The 24,104-nt window shown below is 43.4% G+C and overlaps 1 protein-coding gene across 3 annotated transcripts in view; it reads left to right on the top strand.

Moving 5' to 3' along the window:
* The first annotated feature begins 2,696 nt into the window (after positions 1-2,696).
* The window catches only part of LOC133559688 (ubiquitin thioesterase Zranb1-like), a 38,762-nt gene continuing 17,354 nt past the window's right edge, over positions 2,697-24,104 (top strand). For 2 of the 3 annotated variants that reach the window (XM_061911683.1, XM_061911685.1), the window contains exons 1-3: positions 2,697-2,985; positions 9,842-10,831; positions 21,032-21,219. In XM_061911683.1, coding sequence (XP_061767667.1) covers positions 9,907-10,831; positions 21,032-21,219 — 1,113 coding nt within the window. In that variant the 5' untranslated portion in view covers positions 2,697-2,985; positions 9,842-9,906. Of the gene's footprint in view, positions 2,986-3,505; positions 4,312-9,841; positions 10,832-21,031; positions 21,220-24,104 lie in introns of those variants that run through there. The other variant, XM_061911684.1, reaches the window with a different exon arrangement.

Below are 24,104 nucleotides of genomic sequence, written 5' to 3'. Positions count from 1 at the left end.
CATTACCTACCTTCCCTGCATCCTGGGGTCACACTGGTGCTTCTTTCTGTCACCCATACATGCTGGTGCTTCCTGCCATCACCCAGACAACATATCTTTACCTGCACATTACCTACCTTCTCTGTATCCTGGTGTCACACTGGTGCCTCCTTCTTTCACCCAGTCAACATATCTTTACCTGCACATTACCTACCTTCCCTGCATCCTGGGGTCACACTGGTGCTTCTTTCTGTCACCCATACATGCTGGTGCTTCCTGCCATCACCCAGACAACATATTAGCTACCTTCTCTATATCCTGGAGTCAAACTGGTGCCTCCTTCTTTCACCCAGTCAACATATCTTTACCTGCACAGTACCTACCTTCTCTGCATTGTGTGGTCACGCTGGTGCTTCCCGCTTTTAAGCGGCCACCTTGAGACGGCAGCAGCGCAGCAGTTATTTGAAGGCTCGTAAAATTAAAACCGGAGCAGTTATTAAAACTCTTTTCTCAACTTTTAATCAGAAGGGTTCAATCTCTCTCCTGTGCGAGTTTGAAGGCGACACAACAAACGCGCTCAGAGGAGATAATGTTTGAAAAAAGGTGACGGGTTTTTACAAAACTTTTGTTTTAAAGGGGTAATTGCCAACTTCCTGTTGATTTTTGCTGAAGGATGTCAATTAATGAAATGTAGGTCTAAGTGAGACCTACGTAGATGTTTTTGTTTAATGTCTCTACGACATTCCTACCGGAAGTTACAAGCAGTTGTATCTGTGTTTTCTTCCCAAGAACAGTTTTGTCTTTGTTTTATTCATAGGGGACGCTAGTGCGCAATTTTGAGTTTTGGGTTTGTTTGTTTTTTATTAGATCGCAATTTTCACAAGTCCTGATGTGTGTGTCCAGTTTGGTGAGTTTTGAAGCATTTTAAGAGGGTCAAATTACAGCTCAAAGAAGCAAAAATATTTTTTTTTAGGAAACTTTTGTTTTGAAGGGGTTTTTGCCAACTTCCTGTTGATTTTTGCTGAAGGATGTAAGTGTATGAAATCTAGGTCTAAGTCAGACCTACATAATGGTGTTTTTTTCATGTCTCTACAACATTTCTGACGGAAGTTACAAGCAGTCTTCTCTGTGTTTTTTCCTAGGGGGCGCTAGAGCGCAATTTTGAGTTTTGGGGTTTGGTTTTCGCCAGTCCTGATGTGTGTGTAAAACATGGTGAGTTGTGAAACATGTTAAGGGGGTCAAATTACAGCTCAAAGAGGCGGCGGAATAATAAAGAATAATAATAAAACCTTAGAAATACAATAGGGTCCTTTGTCCCAAAGGGACATTCGGTCCCTAAAAATATCAAACTAAGCGTTGTCTTTAAATATTCAAAACATGTTTAGCCTGATTACAAAATAAAAATATAGTGACTCCGCATCATTAGATGTTTATGTATCTAATCCTCCGTGGAAAAAGTTTGAACAAATCCATCCATCCCATCCATTTTCTACCGCTTGTCCCTTTTGGTGTCATGGCGGGTGCATACAATGAAAAAAGGACAATTAAAGAAAACAAGCAGGAAAATGATCAAACTAAGCATTGTCTATAAATATTTAAAACATGTTTAGCCTGATTGCAAAATGAAAATATAGTGACTCCGCATTATTATAATAATAATAATAAATATAATAATAATAATAATACTCCACATTATTATCTGTGGAAAAAGTTTGGACACCCTTGCAATAACTGAAATCCATCCATTTCCTACCGCTTGTCCCTTTTGGGGTCGCGTGGGGGTGCTGGAGCCTATCTCCGGAAGGCGGGGTGCATCCTGGACAAGTCGCCACCTCATCACAGGACCAACACAGATAGACAACATAGCAGCGGCATAGCTCGGTCGGTAAAGTGGCCGTGCCAGCAACTTGAGGGTTTCAGGTTCGATTCCCGCTTCCGCCATCCTAGTCACTGCCGTTGTGTCCTTGGGCAAGACACTTTACCCACCTGCTCCCAGTGCCACCCACACTGCTTTAAATGTAACTTAGATATTGGGTTTCACTATGTAAAGCGCTTTGAGTCACTAGAGAAAAGCGCTATATAAATATACTTCACAACGTTCACACACTAGGGACCATTTAGTGTTGCCAATCAAACTATCTGAAATATCAACAAAAAATGCAAGGCTTTTACAAATGCATGTGTCATCTATATAAATACACATATAATATTTGAACTATAAAGTACTGGGATGTGACACATTAATCATATACAAAACAATATTTTTTTAATGATTAAAATACATATTTTTCAAGCAATATATTCATCAGCCTGCGTTATTTGCACGCATCAGGGAATTGTCATGTCTGAGGACAGAAGCTGTCATGCATCACTGCAGGCTGCTTGCAGTATTTTCACGATGACATCATCCCTTTCCAGGCTGTACCACGTGGTTAATTGTTATTGCTGAAAAAAACGTACATAAATCCCCCGCGGTGAGAGTGCGTGTCTTGACAAGGCCAATTAAAATGGGTTTACAATTAAAACGAGCCCGTCGGTTGGAAAGCATAATAAGTCAGTAAATGATTATTACTGACGACATTGCACTGTTTTGCTCTGACGTATGCCTTTAAACGTGGAATATGAGGTACGTCGCTTCTGATTGGGTGGACGAAGAGGATGCGCGGAAGTCAGCCAATCACAAGGCGCGGCAGATTCAGGTAGTAAATCCTGGCCCCGCCTCCCACTCCATACTTCTCCCGCGGAGTGTTTGTAGCCCTGCCTCGCTGTGCCGCCATTAAACCCGCGAGTTTGGCGCTGGGAGAGCAGGCAAAGGCGTAACAATGCTTTAAAAAAAGGCGTAGGAATGCTTTAAAAAGGAGTAAGAATGCTTTAAAAGAGCCGAGAGGACGACACGGGGGCTTGTGGGGGGGAGGAGGCTCTCGCCCTCCGCCATCCAAGCAAGTCAATATGCGGCTGCTCGCGGCCAAGTGAGGGAAGACAAAGTCGGTCACTCTGGTCGTCAAGGTAAGGACTTTCTTCTCGTTTCTCCTCAAAATGTTCACACTCAACAAGCTAAACGCCAGCCATAACCCAGTAGGCGGCGATCTCTAATTACTCGTCTGGCAATCTTTCAAATCTCGTCGGGATTTGTAACGCGAGTGACAACTCTCGCGACGTTTCCAAACTTTGCTCGCTGGGTGATGCGTTCACTGACGCCGTAGCTCGAATGATTAACACGTCACGCGTAAAACCTGTCAAACAACGTTTTTTAAAAATATTCACATTTAACAAACTAAACGCCAACCATAACCCAGTAGGCGGCGATCTCTAATTACTCGTCTGGCAATTTTTCAAATCTCGTCGGGATTTGTAACGCGAGTGACAACTCTCGCGATGTTTCCGTTTTTTGTCGACAAAGTTTGCTCGCTGGCTGATGCGTTCTCTGACGCCGTAGCTCGTTGTGTACATGAATGACTATCACGTCACGTGTAACACCTGTCAAACAAGAACGTTTCTAAAAATATTCACATTTAACAAGCTAAACGCCAGCCATAACCCAGTAGGTGACTATCTCTAATTACTCGATTTGTAACGAGAGTGACAACTCTCGCGAAGTTTCCAAACTTTGCTTGCTGGGTGATGCGTTCACTGACGCCGTTGCTCGTTGTGTACTGAATGACTAACACGTCACGTGTGAAACCTGTCAAACAAGAACGTTTTTATTCATATTCAACAAGCTACAGGCCTACCGAAATGAGATGTTCTTATTTAAACGGGGATAGCAGGTCCATTCTATGTGTCATACTTGATCATTTCGCGATATTGCCATATTTGTGTTGAAAGGATTTAGTAGAGAACATCGACGTGAAAGTTCGCAACTTTTGGTTGCTAATACAAAAGCCTTGCCTGTGTACCTGAAGTAGCAGACGATGTGCGCGTGACGTCACGGGTTGTCGGGCTCCTCACATCCTCACATTGTTTACAATCATAGCCACCAGTAGCTAGAGCGATTCGGACCAGGAAAGTGACGATTCCCCATTAATTTGAGCGAGGATGAAAGATCTGTGGATGAGGAAAGTGAGAGTGAAGGACTAGAAGAAGAAAAAAAGACGAGGGCAGTGGGAGCGATTCAGATGTTGTTAGACACATTTACTAGGATAATTCTAGAAAATCCCTTATCTGCTTATTGTGTTACTAGAGTTTTAGTGAGATTATATAGTCATACCTGAAAGTCGGAGGGGTGTGGTGACCACCAGTGTCTCAGAGGGAAGCCATGGAGGAGACAAAAAAGTTGCAGCTGCTTCTTTGACAACTGCAGGAAGAACGACACAAGCTCCGCTCATGTTTACGGTAAGAGCCGACTTATTACCACAATTTTCTCACCGAAACCTGCCGGTTGACATGTGGTAGAGAACCATGTTCGCTTGACCGCTCTGTTCCATATTAAAGCTTCACAACAAACAAAGAAACACCGGCCGCAATACACCAACATCTTTCTTCTTTGTAGTCTCCATTATTGATTGAACAAATTGTAAAAGATTCAGCAACACAGTGTCCAGAATACTGTGTAATTATTAGGGTTGAGTATCGATTAGAACCGGGACTAACTTTCCGATTCTCCCGGATTCGTTCAAAAGTTTAAATTTCGATTCCTAGTTTCGATACCCAGTCCGCGGACCGGAACAAAGAATAAGTCCACCGACCGGAAAAGAAGCCGCTGAACACCAAAGAAGAAGCACACACCGAAGTGTTAGCATAGACGAGCCTATGTAGCCGAACGAGTCAGTCAAGCATGGATAGCGGGCGTCGGCGGTGGAAAGTGTGGCTTTATTTTACTAAAAAAAAATGAAATATCGGCGAAATGTAACACGTGCGACAGGACTGTTTGGTGCTCAGGAGGGTGCACGTCGAACATGATGAAGCACCTCCGAGTTCATGGAGTAGAAATAAATGCGTGTCCCGTCTTCAACGCGCTGCGCCGATCGTCCTCCTCTGCCTCTTCCTCTGGCTCCAGCTCCGACGCCCAGCACTGCAGTCCGAATCCGGTAAGTAAAACAATATATATGCAATAAACAATGTGTTTTGCACCAACGTTGAGGCAGCTAACAAATTAGCCCGCATATTTTTTCATAGACAATTTACAACCTGCTAGCCAGGCTCCATGTGCTCAGCGTACTCCGTTCACCGTAACGGCAATGGGGAAGATGTCGGTGCCACAGAAAGGTCACTCCACACATAGTCAAAAGACTGCATCCCTTTTCAGAGGTGGGATCTCCAACATTTAGGTTAGTTAAGCAATATCGTTAGCGCTAAGCTAATTGATCCTGGGCTAAACAGTAACAGCAACATTACATGTTTGTTTATGTTTGCAGGGATATGGTGAAAAGTCTCAACCCAAAATACATACAACCTTCCAGGGACTACCTGGCAAACACATTGTACAAGAAGAATCGGAATCGTCACGAATCGGAATCGAAACAAAGTATCGGAATCGTTCGAATTCAAAACGATACCCAACCCTAGTAATTATGCGATAAAAACAGACTACTTTTTAGCCGTGATCGGTGCTCGGGATTTGTAACGCGAGTGACAACTCTCGCGATGTTTCCAAACTTTGCTCGCTGGGTGAGATGCGTTCACTGACGCTGGAGCTCGTTGCGCACCTGAACGCGCCATGAAAATGATTAACGCGTCACCTGCGAACTTGTCAAACAAGAACGTCGCACGTTTAAAAGCCAAACGGGCGAGGTTGTTGTTGTGTTGTTGAATGTTCCTCTTCCCCAAAACAACAATAATAAATAAAACCAAAGGCGCCCATGTCGCGTCTCGCTCATGTGATGAATTTCTCTTTGAGGCGTGGTGTGTAAACTATATATATATTCTATATATATATTATATTATTATTTTAGTTTTCCATATATAAAATTGTTGAAGTTTGGGGAAATGTTTATAAAGCAAGCATATCATCCATCCATCTTCTTCCGCTTATCCGAGGTCGGGTCGCGGGGGCAGCAGCCTAAGCAGGGAAGCCCAGACTTCCCTCTCCCCAGCCACTTCGTCTAGCTCTTCCCAGGGGATCCCGAGGCGTTCCCAGGCCAGCCGGGAGACATAGTCTTCCCGACGTGTCCTGGGTCTTCCCCGTGGCCTCCTACCGGTTGGACGTGCCCTAAGCACATCCCTAGGGAGGCGTTCGGGTGGCAAGCACATCAATCGAAGTTTATTTATATAGCCCAAAATCAGGAGTGTCTCAAAGGGCTGCACCAACGACATCTTCGGCTCACATCCCACATCAGGGCAAGGAAAAACTCCACCCAATGGGCTACAATGAGAAACCACGAAGGAGAAGGGGGCAGAGCAGAAATGAGACGGCAGATCAACTAGTCTAAAAGGGGGTCTGTGTGTGTGTATATATATATATATACATACATACACAAATGAGTTTAAGATGGGACTTAAACATAGAGCCAATAATTAAACTTCAAAAAAGGGTAACTAGAATAATACACAGTGTGCTACCCTTGTTTACCTGTATGTAATCTTTTTTGTAAGGGGCGCTGGAAGCCGGCAGACCCGTCAGCGATCCTGTTCTGTCTCCCTGTAATGTTTGTCTGATCTTGAATGGGATTGTGCTGAAAATTGTAATTTTCCTGAAGGAACTCTCCTGACGGAATAAGTACTATCTATCTATCTATCTACTATGAACATACCAATTCATTATTCATGAGTTCTAATGTGTTCAAATTTTCAAGTGTTTTTAAAACCATCCATTTTCTACCGCTTAATCCCTTTTTGGGGTCGCGGGGGGCGCTGGCGCCTATCTCAGCTACAATCGGGCGGAAGGCGGGGTACACCCTGGACAAGTCGCCACCTCATCGCAGGGCCAACACAGATAGACAGACAACATTCACACTCACGTTCACACACTAGGGACCATTTAGTGTTGCCAATCAACTTATCTGGAAATAATTTTTTGAGTAAAGAACAAACAGCCTTCCAGCTTATATTCTTAGGTTTTTTTTTAAATTAAAAGTTGTTTATTTTTGGTTTAAGCATTCAACACCTCTTTACCTGCACGCTGCCTCCCGCTTTTTCCGACATCTACAAAGCAATTAGCTACCTGCTGCCACCACCTGACATGGAAGAGTATTACATGGTTACTCTGCCGAGCTCTAGACAGCACTGACACTCAACAATCACACATCATTTGCAGACTATAATTACTATCCATCCATCTTCTTCCGCTTATCCGAGGTCGGGTCGCGGGGGTAGCAGCCTAAGCAGGGAAGCCCAGACTTCCCTCTCCCCAGCCACTTCGTCTAGCTCTTCCCGGGGGATCCCGAGGCGTTCCCAGGCCAGCCGGGAGACATAGTCTTCCCAACGTGTCCTGGGTCTTCCCTGTGGCCTCCTACCGGTTGGACGTGCCCTAAACACCTCCCTCGGGAGGCGTTCGGGTGGCATCCTGACCAGATGCCCGAACCACCTCATCTGGCTCCTCGATGTGGAGGAGCAGCGGCTTTACTTTGAGTTCCTCCCGGATGGCAGAGCTTCTCACCCTATCTCTAAGGGAGAGACCTGGAAACTCATTTGGGCCGCTTGTACCCGTGATCTTATCCTTTCGGTCATGACCCAAAGCTCATGACCATAGGTGAGGATGGGAACGTAGATCGACCGGTAAATTGAGAGCTTTGCCTTCCGGCTCAGCTCCTTTTTCACCACAGCAGATCGGTACAACGTCCGCATTACTGAAGACGCCGCACCGATCCGCCTGTCGATCTCACCATCCACTCTTCCCCCACTCGTGAACAAGACTCCTAGGTACTTGAACTCCTCCACTATAATTACTAATTTGCCCAAAATATTTTTGAACCCATATAAGTGAAATTCGCTAATCTCCCACGGCACACCAAACTGTATCTCACGGCCTACTAGTGTGCTGCGGCACAGTGGTTGGAAAAACACTGGATTGTATGACCGAAATAAACTCATTTCATTCATTCAACTCCGAGACCAAGCTAGCTTGGACTTAAAAACAGGCTGTTTGGATGATTCCTTTTTCTAGGACTATAATAGTCTTTGTGGTGACTCTGATCTCAGTGTCACGGGCAGTCATGCGCCTCCCTGCTGGGTGTCAGCTTTCATGCAGCCTCCTCTGGTTACCAGGCGGACACTGTGTCCTGGTGTCTTTTTAAATTGACCTTACTCTATGTGTTTATTACCAGTGTCAGCTTTTAATAGTAGTCCAGACTGGGGGCTTTTTGGCCATCACATTAGGAACAACTATAGTCCAGGGGTATCAAATGCATTTTCATTGAGGGCCACAAGGCAGTAATGGCGATATTATTAACATGATGCATGCTGGTAATAACCTGTGATTAATCATGAGTCATCAAAATGCATGTACCGTATTTTTCGGAACATAAGTCACAGTTTTTTTTTCATAGTTTGGCCGGGGGTGCGACGTATGTGTGAAATTATTAACACATTACCGTAAAATATCAAATAATATTATTTAGTTCATTCACATAAGAGACTAGACTTGTAATATTTCATGGGATTTATGGATTAGGAGTGACAGGTTGTTTGGTAAAGGTCTAGCATGTTCTATATGTTATAGTTATTTGAATGACTTTGGTCCAAATGTTGCATCGTTTCTTCCACAGATCATCTTCAAGCCGCTTTCTGATCGTCTACTCTGTGGGCGGTCTTATTTACATCAATTAATGTTTATTTATATAGCCCTGAATCACAAGTGTCTCAAAGGGCTGCATAAGCCACAACGAGTGGGAGAGTACAGTCCATAGTGGATCTAACATAATATTGTGAGAGTCCAGCCCATAGTGGATCTAACATAATAGTGAGAGTCCAGTCCATAGTGGATCTAACATAATAGTGAGAGTCCAGTCCATAGTGGATCCAACATAATAATAGTGAGAGTCCAGTCCATAGTGGATCTAACATAATAGTGTGAGAGTCCAGTCCATAGTGGATCTAACATAATAGTGTGAGAGTCCAGTCCATAGTGGATCTAACATAATAGTGTGAGAGTCCAGTCCATAGTGGATCTAACATAATAGTGAGAGTCCAGTCCATAGTGGATCTAACATAATAGTGTGAGAGTCCAGTCCATAGTGGATCTAACATAATAATAGTGAGAGTCCAGTCCATAGTGGATCTAACATAATAGTGTGAGAGTCCAGTCCATAGTGGATCTAACATAATAGTGTGAGAGTCCAGTCCATAGTGGATCTAACATAATAGTGTGAGAGTCCAGTCCATAGTGGATCTAACATAATATTGAGAGTCCAGTCCATAGTCGATCTAACATAATAGTGTGAGAGTCCAGTCCATAGTGGATCTAACAGAATAGTGAGAGTCCAGTCCATAGTAGATCTAACATAATAGTGTGAGAGTCCAGTCCATAGTGGATCTAACATAATAATAGTGAGAGTCCGGTCCATAGTGGATCTAACATAATAGTGAGAGTCCAGTCCATAGTGGGGCCAGCAGGAGACCATCCCAAGCGAAGACCGGTCAGCAGCACAGAGACAACCCCAACCGATGCACAGGCGAGCGGTCCACCCAGGGTCCCGACTCTGGACAGCCAGCTCTTCATCCATGACCACTAGACCTCCATGGCCAAAGTCCTCCTCCAAGCTGACTGCGTCTCCCCCCGTCAGCCCTGTTGTAGTTTTTAAAAGCGAGTCCACGCTGAGTCTACAGACCGATAAAGTTAGAAGTCTACTTCTTATTAGAAAAGAAAACAGTGGAGGATTAGCAATAAATGCTAAATGTAATTGTCTGCCACGCCCACATTTGGCCGTCAAGTTCAGCAGTTTTTCATAAAACAGGTGTATAAAAAGCCTTGTGTGGTTTGTTCCAGTGCACTCTCCGCCGAGCTGAGAACTCCTGCGAGCGGCGGCCAGCCTCCTGGGCCTCGGCGCGACGATGACCGAGCTGGTGGTGAAGTGGGCCTGTGAATACTGCACCTTCGAGAACTGGCCGTCGGCCATCAAGTGCACCATGTGCCGCGCTCAGAGGCCCAGCGGGGGCGCCATCATCACCGAGGAGCCCTTCAAGAGCACCCCGGCTCTGGATGCCAGCTTGCACCAGTGGGATCCGGCGGAGCTAAGCAACAGCTCGTCCCAGGAGGGATCCTCTTTGCTCATTTGCCCCGATTCCAGCGCGAGACCGCGGGTTCGCGTCGCCGACGGCCCTGCGACTAGCAGCAAGTGGTCTTGTCACATGTGCACCTACCTGAACTGGCCCCGGGCCATCCGCTGCACTCAGTGCCTGTGTCAAAGGCAACACACTAGCCATCAAGGACGCCCGCAGGCCCGCAGCCCCACGGAGGCCCCCCAGACCTCGGGCTCCGGATGCCGCCCTGCGTCCTCGTGCACCACCACAGACCCGTGTGAGGAGTACAACGACCGCAATAGGCTCAACACACACGCACAGCACTGGACCTGCAGCGCCTGCACTTACGAGAACTGGTCTAAGGCGCTCAAGTGTGTGGTGTGTGACCACCCGCGGCCCAACAACAGCCTGCTGGCCGAGCCCATCCAACTGGCGCCCGAGCGGCAGCAGCCGTCCTCAAAGTTCATCGACGCGGACCAGAGCAACAGACGGGGCGTCGGGAGCCCGGCGGGGGGTCCGGGAGTCGGGGCGGTGGTCGGTTGCAGCGGCAGCCAAAGGAGGTCGCCGCCTTCCTCCAAGCGTGAGTCGGAGGTGACCATGGACTTTCAAAGGATCGAGGTGGCGTCGGGGGCCGGAGTCGGGATTAAAGAGGAGCTGGAGGTGGATTACAAAAAACTGAAGCAGATTAAGAACAGGATGAGGAGAACGGACTGGCTGTTCCTCAACGCCTGCGTCGGTGAGTTTCACTTTGTCTAATGCATCCTTCAGCGTCATGTTGTACTGAGCAGCCACCACACACCCCCGCTATGTGGCAATACATTTATTTACCACTTTCAGGGGTGCCCATTAGGTGGATGGCAGAGGGTGTGTCAGTCCATCGCCAGCCAGGCATTAGAAAAATAATCCTAAAAATGAGCAGTCATCAATAAATGATAAATGGGTTGTACTTGTATAGCGCTTTTCTACCTTCAAGGTACTCAAAGCGCTTTGACACTACTTCCACATTCACCCATTCACACACTGATGGAGGGAGCTGCCATGCAAGGCGCCAACCAGCACCCATCAGGAGCAAGGGTGAAGTGTCTTGCTCAGGACACAACGGACGTGACGAGGTTGGTACTAGGTGGGAATTGAACCAGGGACGCTCGGGTTGCGCACGGCCACTCTGCCACTGCGCCACGCCGTCCCCAATCTTCACCAAGACGTCACTTCGGTCACTTGATTGATATTCACAGCACCTGTGGGTCTTGTGAGATGACGCTGGCTTCTGCCATTTCATTATTAAGAAAAAACGACCGACGGGAAGGCGAGAAACACCTTTTTATTTCAACTATGGCTGGGCGATATGGCTTTTTTTTTAATATCGCAATATTTTTAGGCCATATCGCGATATACCATATATACCTCGGTATTTTGCCTTAGCCTTAAATCAGGGGTAGGGAACCTATGGGTCTAAATAAATGATAAATGGGTTGTACTTGTATAGCGCTTTTCTACCTTCAAGGTTCTCAAAGCGCTTTGACACTACTTCCACATTCACCCATTCACACACACATTCACACACTGATGGAGGGAGCTGCCATGCAAGGCGCCAACCAGCACCCATCAAGAGCAAGGGTGAAGTGTCTTGCTCAGGACACAATGGACGTGACGAGGTTGGTACTAGGTGGGAATTGAACCAGGGTTGCGCACGGCCACTCTCCCACTGCGCCACGCCGTCCCCTATCTTCACCAAGACGTCACTTCGGTCACTTGATTGACATTCACGGCACCTGTGGGTCTTGTGAGATGACGCTGGCTGCTGCCATTTCATTATTAAGAAAAAACGACCGACGGGAAGGCGAGAAACACTTTTTTATTTCAACAACGGTTGGGCGATATGGCTTTTTTTTTATATCGCGATATACGATATATATCTCGGTATTTTGCCTTAGCCTTAAATCAGGGGTAGGGAACCTGTGGCTCTTTTGATGACTGCACCTGGCTCTCAGATAAATCGTAGCTGACATTGCTTAACACGCTAAGTAATAAATAATTCCGCTGGTAGTCACAATGTTAAAAATAATGTTCAAAATATAAAACATTCTCATGCATTTTAATCCATCCATCCGTTTTCTACCACACCTGTTCAAGAAATACCAATGTTATTAAAAATAATTACAGACTTATTATAGTCTAAAATTGTTGGTTTTACTTTTAAAAAATGCACACTTCACGATGGCAGAGGGGTTAGTGCGTCTGCCTCACAATACGAAGGTCCTGCAGTCCTGGGTTCAAATCCAGGCTCGGGTTCTTTCTGTGTGGAGTTTGCATGTTCTCCCCGTGAATGCGTGGGTTCCCTCCGGGTACTCCGGCTTCCTCCCACTTCCAAAGACATGCACCTGGGGATAGGTTGATTGGCAACACTAAATTGGCCCTAGTGTGTGAATGTGAGTGTGAATGTTGTCTGTCTGTCTGTGTTGGCCCTGTGATGAGCTGGCGATTTGTCCAGGGTGTACCCCGCCTTCCGCCCGATTGTAGCTGAGATAGGCGCCAGCGCCCCCCCCGCGACCCCAAAAGGGAATAAGCGGTAGAAAATGGATATATATATATATATATATATATATATATATATATATATATATATATATATATATATAAGTTTGGACACATCTCCTCATTCATGTGTTCTTTTTCTTTATTTTCATGACTATTTATATTGTAGATAGTCACATCAAAACTATGACTGAACACATGAGGCGTTATGTACTTAACAAAAAAAAGGTGAAATAACTGAAAACATGTTTTACATTCTAGTTTTTTCTGATTACTTTTTTTGCACACTCTTGGCATTCTCTCCATGAGCTTCAAAAGGCAGTCACCTGAAAAGGTTTTCACTTCCCAGGTGTCATAGTTGTGATGCCTTCAGTGACAATCTACAATGTAAATAGTCATGAAAATAAAGATTATGCATTGAGATGAGAAGGAGTTTGTAACGCTTTAGTATGGGTAACATATTGTAAGTAACAAAGACTTGTGGGGCGGTATAGCTCGGTTGGTAGAGTGGCCGTGCCAGCAACTTGAGGGTTGCAGGTTCGATTCCCGCTTCAGCCATCCTAGTCACTGCCGTTGTGTCCTTGGGCAAGACACTTTACCCACCTGCTCCCAGTGCCACCCACACTGGTTGAAATGTAACTTAGATATTGGGTTTCACTATGTAAAACGCTTTGAGTCACTAGAGAAAAGCGCTATATAAATATAATTCACTTCACTTCACTCAATTTAGAGTTGTTCGGGTTAGGGTTATAATAAGGCCTTGCAGGATAAGGCATTAATAAGTACTTAACGACTAATTAAGAGCCAATATGTTATTAATTTGCATGTTAAGAAGCAACTAATTAACGGTGAATATGTTCCCCATACTAAAGTATGGGGAATATATATATATATATATATATATATATATATATATATATATATATATATATATATAATTAGAATGCAGAGCCACTAGTGTACTGCACTTCTGTGCTATCAGCTTGTGAGTGTGGGACCACCCACACTGTACACTTGTGCAGTCAGAGGATGAACATTCTATAAAAAGAATCTAAAGATTGTTTACGCCCGGTTACGATGACTGCGGTTTCTTTCCGTCTGGAGTCCACCCCCCAGTATTTCACGTCAGCCTGGATCCACATACTGTAGTCCCCCCACCCTGATGGACGCTTCCAGGCCAAGGGGACTTAGAGCGGAAAGGAGGTCATCGCCCAATTGTGCTGTAGACAATCGGTCACATTAGTTGTTGCTAGGCAGGTTACTGAGACACATTGTCGTGCCGGCTAGTGAGGCTTCAACAGGGACCTGCCGCCTTTAAAAATAGAGCTGTTGTCAAATATATACTAGCTGACTTTCAGCCTGCGTGATTGACCATGGACTGGCCATTGCTCACACAGGAGAGCTTTACTTAGCGTGTCATGCAGCATTTAGCACAATACTGAGTTAAGCAGTCACTTGTGTTACTAACTACAAACCCCGTTTCCATATGAGTTGGAAAATTGTGTTAAATGTAAATATAAACTGAATACAATGATTTCAAATCCTTTTCAACCCATATTCAGTTGAATGCACTACAAAGACAACATATTTGATGTTCAAACTCATAAACTTTATTTTTTTTTGCAAATAATCATTAACTTAGAATTTCATGGCTGCAACACATGCCAAAGTAGTTGGGAAAGGGCATGTTCACCACAGTGTTACATCACCTTTTCTTTTAACAACAGTCAAACATTTGGGAACTGAGGAAACTAATTGTTGAAGCTTTGAAAGTGGAATTCTTTCCCATTCTTGTTTTATGTAGAGCTTCAGTCGTTCAACAGTCCGGGGTCTCCGCTGTCGTATTTTACGCTTCATAATGCACCACACATTTTCCATGGGAGACAGGTCTAGACTGCAGGCGGGCCAGGAAAGTACTTGCACTTTTTTTTTAGGAAGCCACGCTGTTGTAACACGTGGCTTGGCATTGTCTTGCTGAAATAAGCAGGGGCATCCATAATAACGTTGCTTGGATGACAACATATGTTGCTCCAAAACCTGTATGGACCATTCAGCATTAATGGTGCCTACACAGATGTGTAAGTTACCCATGCCTTGGGCACTAATACATCCCCATACCATCACAGATGCTGGCTTTTGAACTTTGCGCCTATAAAAATCCGGATGGTTATTTTCCCATTTCTTCCGGAGGACACCACGTCCTCAGTTTCCAAATATAATTTGAAATGTGGACTCGTTACCATGAATTGATTAACGTGGACCCCGACTTAAACAAGTTGAAAAACTTATTCGGGTGTTACCATTTAGTGGTCAATTGTACGGAATATGTACTGTACTGTGCAATCTACTAATAAAAGTATCAATCAATCAATCAGTCAGACCACAGAACACTTTTCCACTTTGCATCAGTCCATCTTAGATGAGTTCGGGTCCAGCAAAGCCACAGGCGTTTCAGGGTGTTGTTGATAAATGGGTTTGGCTTTGCATAGTACAGTTTTAACTTGCACTTACAGATGTAGCGACCAACTGTAGTTACTGACAGTCGTTTATGAAGTCTTCCTGAGCCCATGTGGTGATATCCTTTACACACTGATCTCTGTTTTTGATGCAGTACCGCCTGAGGGATCAAAGGTCTGTAATTTTATCGCTTACGTGCAGTGATTTCTCCAGATTCTCTGAACCTTTTGATGATTTTACGGACCGTGGATGGTAAAATCTCTAAATTCCTTGCAATAGCTCGTTGAGAAATGTTGTTCTAAAACTGTTTGACAATTTGCTTACAAAGTGGTGACCTTTGCGCCATCCTTATTTGTGAATTACTTAGCATTTCATGGAAGCTGCTTTTATACCCAATGATGGCACCCACCTGTTCCCAATTAGCCTGCCTACCTGGGGGGTGTTCCAAATAAGTGTTTGATGAGCATTCATAAACTTCATCAGTATTTATTGCCACCTTTCCCAACTTCTTTGTCACGTGTTGCTGGCATCAAATTCAAAAGTTAATGATTATTTGCAAAAAAAAAAAGTTTATAAATTTGAACATCAAATATGTTGTCTTTTTTTTAGCATATTCAACTGAATATGGGTTGAAAAGGATTTGCAAATCATTGTTTTCCATTTATATTTACATCTAACACAATTTCCCAACTCATATGGAAACGGGGTTTGTAGGTTGCCTAGAAATGACAAAGAGCAACATTTTTACCTTTTTGGGAAGAAAGACGTCTTCTGTCCAATCCTTAAACTCCCATCTTTAAAAATAGTTTCTACTGCAGCGTATGAAAGCTGTATTTATTATTATGTCATGTAGCTATTGAAGTGCACATACTATTAATAGCAATATAAGTGTTTATACTTTGACATGTGCTGTATTTATGTCATGTACCTTTTGAAGTGTATGTACTATTAATAGCAATAAGTGTTATACTGTGACATGTGCTGTAATTTATTATTATGTCATGTACCTTTTTGAAGAGCAATGGAAGTGTTTATACTAGAGGTGTCAAACTCAAATACAGAGTGGGCCAAAATGTAAAACTGAACAAAGCCACGGGCCAAGGTTGAGCAAATGAACCTTTTTAATAGGGACCCAAACAAGTTTTGCATTGAATATTGAACAAGCGAGGCTTGTGTAACTTTATAGTGACATGCAAAATCCAGTTTCAAATAATAATAATAATAATAATAATAATTTAAAAATACTAATGGCATATGAAAAAATTTAAATTAATATTGAATGCCTCTTTTCCCTTTGAAGCCTTCAAGGTTAAATATAAAAATAATTTTTTTCCACAGGCTATAAAAATCTGGATCCCGTAAGAGTTAGTGCTGCAAGGGGTCCTAGGTATTTGTTCTGTTGTGTTTACGTTTGTTACGGTGCGGATGTTCTCCCGTAATATGTTTGTCATTCTTGTTTGGTGTGGGTTCACAGTGTGGCACATATTTGTAACAGTGTTAAAGTTGTTTGTACGGCCACCCTCAAGTGTGACCTGTATGGCTGTTGACCAAGTATGCCTTGGATTCACTTGTGTGTGTGTGTACAAGCCGCATGTATTATGTGACTTGGCCAGCAAGCTGCTTGTATGGAGGGAAAGCGGACGTGACTGCAAGTTGTAGAGAACGCAAAAGGCAGTGCCTTTAAGGCGCTCCCCCAATATTGATGTCCGGGTGGAATTCGGGAGAAATTTGGGTGAATTGTTGCCTCGGGAGGTTTTCAGGCACTGAACTTTGGGAGTCTCCCAGGAAAATAAGGAGAGTTGGCAAGTATGAGTATTAGTGGTGAATGCGGTGTTAAGCGGCGGGCCAGCTCTAATGTTCATTTGATATTGCCTCAAGGGCCAAATGAAATCACACGGCGGGCCAGAGTTTGACACCCATGGTTTATACTTTGACACGGAACGTGAATGTCTGAAATTGTCCTTTGGTGAGCGCACGCTGTCTGTGTTTTCTGGAGGCTGGCAGCCAGCATGTTGTTGTTGTAACATCACACTGCATTGCTGTTGTGTGGCTGGCACACCCACACTGACCCTTGTCTTGTGTGCAGCCACTTGTTGTGTGGCCCTTTTCACTCTGTCCTCTCTGTTGTACAGAAAGGACACTGCACGGGTGTTATGTGTACATTCTGTAAATATGTATACTTATCTTGTAATTAACATTTGCAAGTGTGATTGTGCATCCTCAGTGGGGAAAAACAACATCTGTGTAAGCTAATGATTCCTGAAGCGTAGCATACGAAAAGGTGAGCACTTGTCAAAAGCGCACCCTAACTGCACTTTTATTTTCCTGACAAATACACCGCCTTGTGGCGCTTCTATCAAACCATGGAGCTTGACCTTGACCTTCCATGTCAGCTGGACTGGACATTTCTTACACAACGCTGACGACAAAACACTGAACAATCAAAGGATGAACGTTTGTGTGTACTGTGTGTGTGTGTTTATATATATAAAATATATGAAGAGTTCATATGCAAAAGCAGATAAATCCATTTTGACCGATTCTGTATATTAACGATTGTCTGCCTGCTGGTGTTGCCGGTACATGTACAAGCGTACAATGGTTTATTTAATATCAACATAAGCAAGTCATGAAAGCCTAAACTTTTAAGAAATGCTGATGTAATGAATGGCTTTCAAGTAAGAGTGTTTGATGTGGTTTTACGTCAAAAGCAGATATATCTAAATTATGATATGTAGCAAAAACATATCTCCAAAATCGTTTTCTTTGCGGTTGTTATTTCGCATAATATTCAAGATAAAGAGAGAAGAACAGAACGTGAAATGTATCGAAAGCCACATTTCAACGCAACAACTGTTCACATTTCTTTACTTCATTATTTAACAGTTTCGATCCCTTGGTACGTATAAATCTAGCTGTCCCTGCGAACATTGTTTTTTCGTACTTGCTAACCGGACATGCTTTTTTGGAACTGTGACCTCACATATTTACCTTGTGCTTTTCAGCACAAAATGAAAAAACAAAAAAAACAGTGTTGCAATGAAGACAATGTTTTATTAATAAAACAACCACAAATGCTCAACCTGGTTTGCCTATCAAAAACACTCCTGTGCAGATAACAGCTCACTCATCATCGCTATCGACATTAGCTCCATGCTCGACGACATCGTTTAACGCAGCGGTGTAAAACTCACGGACACGCGTGCTAGCGCCAACATCAAATAATAACTTCAACACGTCAGTTTTTTTCGCTGGCTTAACAGTGTTCACAGGAGAAGCTTCCAAATTATTCATGCGTGGATAACAACACTGAGTGAGTCCGTGCGCGCGGCCATTTTGTTTGTCACGTGATCCTGTACTGCAGCGCTGGTTGGGCAAACGGATATCGGCTTTTGTGGTAGAAGATCCATGGCGCTTATCGGCCGTTGCAATAAATCGCTGAACTAAATGACGTTAAAAGCGGCAGTTGTCCGCATTTGCAAGCAAATTGATTTTGGTATACCACAATAGAAGTGGCGGACTATATATTACCGAGGCTGGGCTAAACTTTATCAAAATGGCGTTTATCGTTTTTTGCGTATGAACTCTTCATATATATATATATATATATATATATATATATATACCGGTTGTTCCTTTCGGGGTTGCGGGGGTTCTGGAGCCTATCTCAACTGCATTGGGCGGAAGTTAAGGTACACCCAGGACAAGTCGCCACCTCATCGCAGGGCCAACACAGACAGACGGACAACATTCACACACTAGTGCCAATTTACTGTTGCTATGTATGTGTGTGTGTGTGTGTATGTATGTATGTGTATAAAATAGTCAGGGTGCGTCCTGGATGCAAAGTATTCTGGGTATTTGTTGTGTTACTGGGAGGATGTTCTCCCGAAATGTATTTGTCTTTCTTGTTTGGTGTGGCTTCACAGCGTGGCGCATATTAATAAGAGTGGTAAAATTGTTTATATCACAACCATTAGTGTACTCTGTGTCACCCAGTATGCCTTGCAGTCATGTGCGTGTGTCTGCAGAAGCCACACACAACATGTTGCTGGACTGACAAGCAGATAGTACATGCTGTAGAAGGCGAGAAAGCCGATGGCTTCATAGCACGCCCTAATACTTACTAACTGGGTGACTGTCTGCAGTCATTCTAGAGAATGTTTGCGTCTCCTATTATCTTCTTCGCTTTGTGACACGGCCCCTAATTGGCTCCTTGAATGGTAAAAGATACCGGTCCCTGAACCATGTATATCAAATATTTCCGAATGGTTCAACCGCCACCCTCCCGAATCTAATTAAAATCTATTTTTTTGTCATGTTACCCGCCCGACCCGCGGATTAGACCGCAAACCGCGCATCTCTGGTATGTATGTGTATATATATATATATATATATATGTATATATGTGTGTGTGTGTGTATATGTATATATATGTGTGTATATATGTGTATGTATATATATGTTCATATATATATATATATGTGTGTATATATATGTGTATGTATATATATGTGTGTATATATATATATGTATGTATATATATATGTGTATATATATGTATATATATATGTATATGTATATATGTATATGTATATATGTATATGTATATATATATATATATATGTATATATATATATGTATATATGTATATGTATATATATATATATATATATATATATATATGCATTAGGATTGGGTATCGATTGGAACCGGGACTAACTTTCCGATTCTCCCGGGATCGTTCAAAAGTTTAAATATCGATTCCTAGTTTCGATACCCAGTCCGCCGACCCGGAAGAAGAAGCAGCTGAACACCAACGAAGAAGCGCCCACTGCCAGAAGTGTTAGCATAGCTGAGCCTATGTAGCCGAGCGAGTCAGTCAAGCATGGATAGTGGGCGTCGGTGTGACTTTATTTTACTAAAAAAATATGAAAATATCGGCGAAATGGTAAAGTGTTGTACCTGACAAGTTTGGGCTACCTTGCTTCTGCAGCCTTCATCAGAGGTGTCACGTGATGTTAGCGTGACGTGTTATATGGATTGTACCATCAAGTGTTGTCAGGTACAACACTTTACCTGCTAGCCTATATAAATCAACCATTTATAAATACACGTCAGTAGGCTAAATGAACCTCTTCAACATAACATTTAACTATGTGTATATATTTCCCAATGGTTCAACCGCCACCCGCCTGAATCTATTTAAAATCAATTTTTTTGTCATGTCAACCTCCCGACCTGCGTCCGCAGACAAAACCGCAAACCGCACATCTCTACTCTGCGTTGACCTAGTTATCAGTACAAGGCAAATAATTCCAAATAATCCAAAAGTGTGCAATAATTTGATACATGTGTAAGCTTGTATACATAAATTTCATCACATGATACATTTTTATGAAAATATTTGATAATAAATGTGAACTTTTGGTCAGGAGAATATTGTTAGATTTTGACTTAAAATGTATACTAAGCTAACATACATTTCAAAATTGTTCTGGGGGGGCATGCCCCCAAACCTCCCTAGCAGGCGAGTGTTCTGTGTGGACTCGGGTGCGGCCGCTGTGCAGCCTTTTGCAAAGCGGTGTTTTAGGATTAAAACATTTTCAGCTGATTTCTTAAATCTTCATTCCCATCCCTGTGACCAAAATGGTGAAGATTTATAAACAATCATTGAGGACTATTTTTTTAATGCCTGGCTGGCGATGGACTGACACACCCTCCGCCATCCACGTGGTGTGGAGAGTGCAAGTATGCAGTAATGTGGGCTGCAGGCACTCCCACTAATCATGCAGTTCTTGTAGACAACCATCTAAGTCTTACTGCTGGCACACAGTGGATGTTCTAGAAGTTACTATTCTTGCAGCTGGAATTCCTCACATTCCAGACGTTGCTGTGAGTCCCAAGCAGATGTTTGCAACTACTGTGTCATGCTGCCCCCCAGGTGTGGTGGAGGGCGAGCTGGCGGCCGTGGAGGTGTACAAAACATCAGGAGGCGACATCGCCAGGCAGCTGACCTCAGACGAGGTGCACCTGTTGAACCGCCCCTCTGCCTTCGACCTGGGCTTCACCCTGGTCCACCTCGCCATACGCTTCCACCGCCAGGACATGCTGGCCCTGCTGCTCACTGAGGTCAGTCAGCTCTATGTGTGTGTGTGTGTGTGTGTGTGTGTGCTCGTGTTCATTCATGTGTGTTTGTGTTCGTGTGTGTGTTTGTGTTGGTATTCGTGTGTGTGTGTTCATATCGTGTGTGTTCGTTCGTGTGTGTGTGTTTGTTCGTGTGTGTCTGTGTATGTTTGTGTTCGTTCATGTGTGTTTACATGTTTGTTTGTGTGCACGTGTGTTTGTGTGTGTGTCTGTGTTCACGTGTGTGTTGTGCGTGGGTGTTTGTTTGTGTGTGTGTGTGTGTTCGTTCATGTGTTCACGTGTGTGTGTTCGTTCATGTGTGTTTATATTCATTCATGTGTGTCTTTGTTTGTGTTCATGTGTGTGTGTGGGGGTGTTCGTTCGTGTGTGTGTGTGTGTGTGTGTGTTGGTGGCTGAGGCTGAGGGCAGCTTGCCTTGTGACAGTGCAGTTATCCCAGATGATGTGTAGAGACACACACACACACACACACACACACACCTCACACCTCACTGGCACACTTTGCTGTCAGAGGGCGAGTGAGTGAGTGAGTATGCAGTGAGACGTGTGTTCGTCCGTGTGTTTGTGTTCGTTCATGTGTGTTCACGTGTGTGTTTGTGTTGGTATTCGTGTGTGTGTTGGTATCCGTGTGTGTGTTCGTCTGTGTGTGTGTTTGTTCGTGTGTGTCTGTGTTCGTTCATGTGTGTTTACATGTGTTTGTTTGTGTGCATGTGTGTTTGTGTTCGTTTGTGTGTGTGTCTGTGTTCACGTGTGTGTGTGTTTGTGCGTGGGTGTTTGTTTGTGTGTGTGTTCGTTTGTGTGTGTGTGTGTTCGTTTGTGTGTGTGTTCGTTCATGTGTTCGCGTGTGTGTGTGTTTATATTCATTCATGTGTGTCTTTGTTTGTGTTCTTGTGTGTGTGTGTTGGTGGCTGAGGCTGAGGGCAGCTTGCCTTGTGACAGTGCAGTTATCCCAGATGATGTGTAGACACACGCACACACACACACACACACACACACACACACCTCACTGGCACACTTTGCTGTCAGAGGGCGAGTGAGTGAGTATGCAGTGAGACGTGTGTTCGTCCGTGTGTTTGTGTTCGTTCATGTGTGTTTACGTGTGTGTTTTGGTGTCCGTTTGTGTGTGTCTGTTAACAAGTGTGTGTTTGTGCGTGTTTGTTTGTTTGTGTGTGTGTTCGTTCGTGGGTCTGTGTGTTCAGTCGTGTGTTTGTGTTCGTTCATGCGTGTTTGTTCGTTTGTGTGTTTGTTTGTGTGTGTTCGTTTGAGTGTGTTTTGGTGGCTGAGGGCAGCTTGCCTTGTGACAGACAGTGCAGTTATCCCAGATGATGTGTAGACACACACACACACACACACCTCGCTGGCACACTTCACTGTCAGAGGGTGAGTGAGTGAGACGTTGCAACATGCCTCTAAATAAATTTGACAAGAACATTTCTTGCATTCTTTTAGTTTTCTTGCAAGGAGGGTCAGTGATGGAGCAATTTAGCAAGAAACATTGAACACATTCTTATTCCACTATTGCAGCCTTGTATTTGCTCATTCAAATCATCAACATTGTCCCTTTCTAACATTTGTTGATATAATATTCAATTATCATCGGATTATAATGTGCACTGCCGCTAATAGGTGCCATTTCGCAATCCTTCTACACACACCAAACTAAAACTAATACTGTATGTTGAAGCACAGTACGTCTGACTATGGTAGCCGTAATGCTCTGACAATTCATCAAGTGGTGCGCCTTCATAGCTTACTAAAGTCATATTTAAACAGTTTGACAGATTTTTGAGCGCCGTGTGTAATGTTCTATATTTTCAATGGAACATTTAAAGTTTTGATGTTGTTTACTGGCGTCATATTGCAGTCCCAGATTTGGTGTTGTTTACTGGCATTATCTTGCAGGCTACATGTATCTCTTATGTGTGACTGCCATCTACTGGTCACGCTTATCATTACACCATGTACCAAATAAAAGAGCTTTGAAGTCGGTAAGCACAACCAGAATTATTCTGTACATTAGGTGCACCTGGTTATAAGGCACACTGTCGAGTTTTGAGAAAATGAAAAGATTTTTAAGTGTGCCTTTATAGTCTGAAAAATACGGTTATTTAATTTTTAATTTAGTATTATTATGAATGTAATGCTAAGTTACTGTAAATGTTTTAATGTAATATTTTGTACAAAGTAATAGTGATATTTATTTATAGAAGCTCACCTCAGGAGTTCAAATACAAAACGTAAGTGGTAAGTCCTTCCTGAAAAAGAAGATATGCTCATTTTCTTGCTGAAATAATAATTAATTTGGAGACGGTTCATTTGCAAAATGCAGACTTTTATAAGACTTGACTGGCTTGTGTTTGACACTTTGATCGTCTTCCTTTTCATTGACACAAATGTCCCACATGTTTCTATGTCATTTATGTTGGATTTTAGACAGAACAATATTTCATTAGTACCCATCCGTCCATCCACTTTCTCCTGCTTGTCCCTCTCGGGGTAATAGGGGTGGTCCTAGCTGCATTTGGGGGGAGAAGGCGGTGTACACCCTGGACAAGTTGGCACTTCATCACAGGGCCTATTTTATTAGTAGTATTTTTGTATTGGTAATAAAAAAAGATACATATTAAAATATTGTATTATTATTATTACCGTATTTCCTTGAATTGCCGCCAGGTCGCTAATTAATTTAAAACATCTTCTAACTCCGGCGTTTACCAAAGGCATGCGGTAAAGGCAAGCATGCGCTAATTATTTTAAAACCTCTTCTCACTCTGGCGCTTACCAAAAGCATGCAGTTAATTTAGGCCCGTGCTTATAAATTTGAGTGTGATGTAAGGATACCATCATGAAAAGCACATTTAATAAAAAGATC

Source organism: Nerophis ophidion, linkage group LG09 (assembly GCF_033978795.1).
Source record: "Nerophis ophidion isolate RoL-2023_Sa linkage group LG09, RoL_Noph_v1.0, whole genome shotgun sequence".
In the NCBI taxonomy this organism is placed as follows: Eukaryota; Metazoa; Chordata; class Actinopteri; order Syngnathiformes; family Syngnathidae; genus Nerophis; species Nerophis ophidion.
The sequence above is the reverse complement of the archived record's forward strand: the minus strand, read 5'-3'. Positions and strand labels throughout refer to the sequence as shown.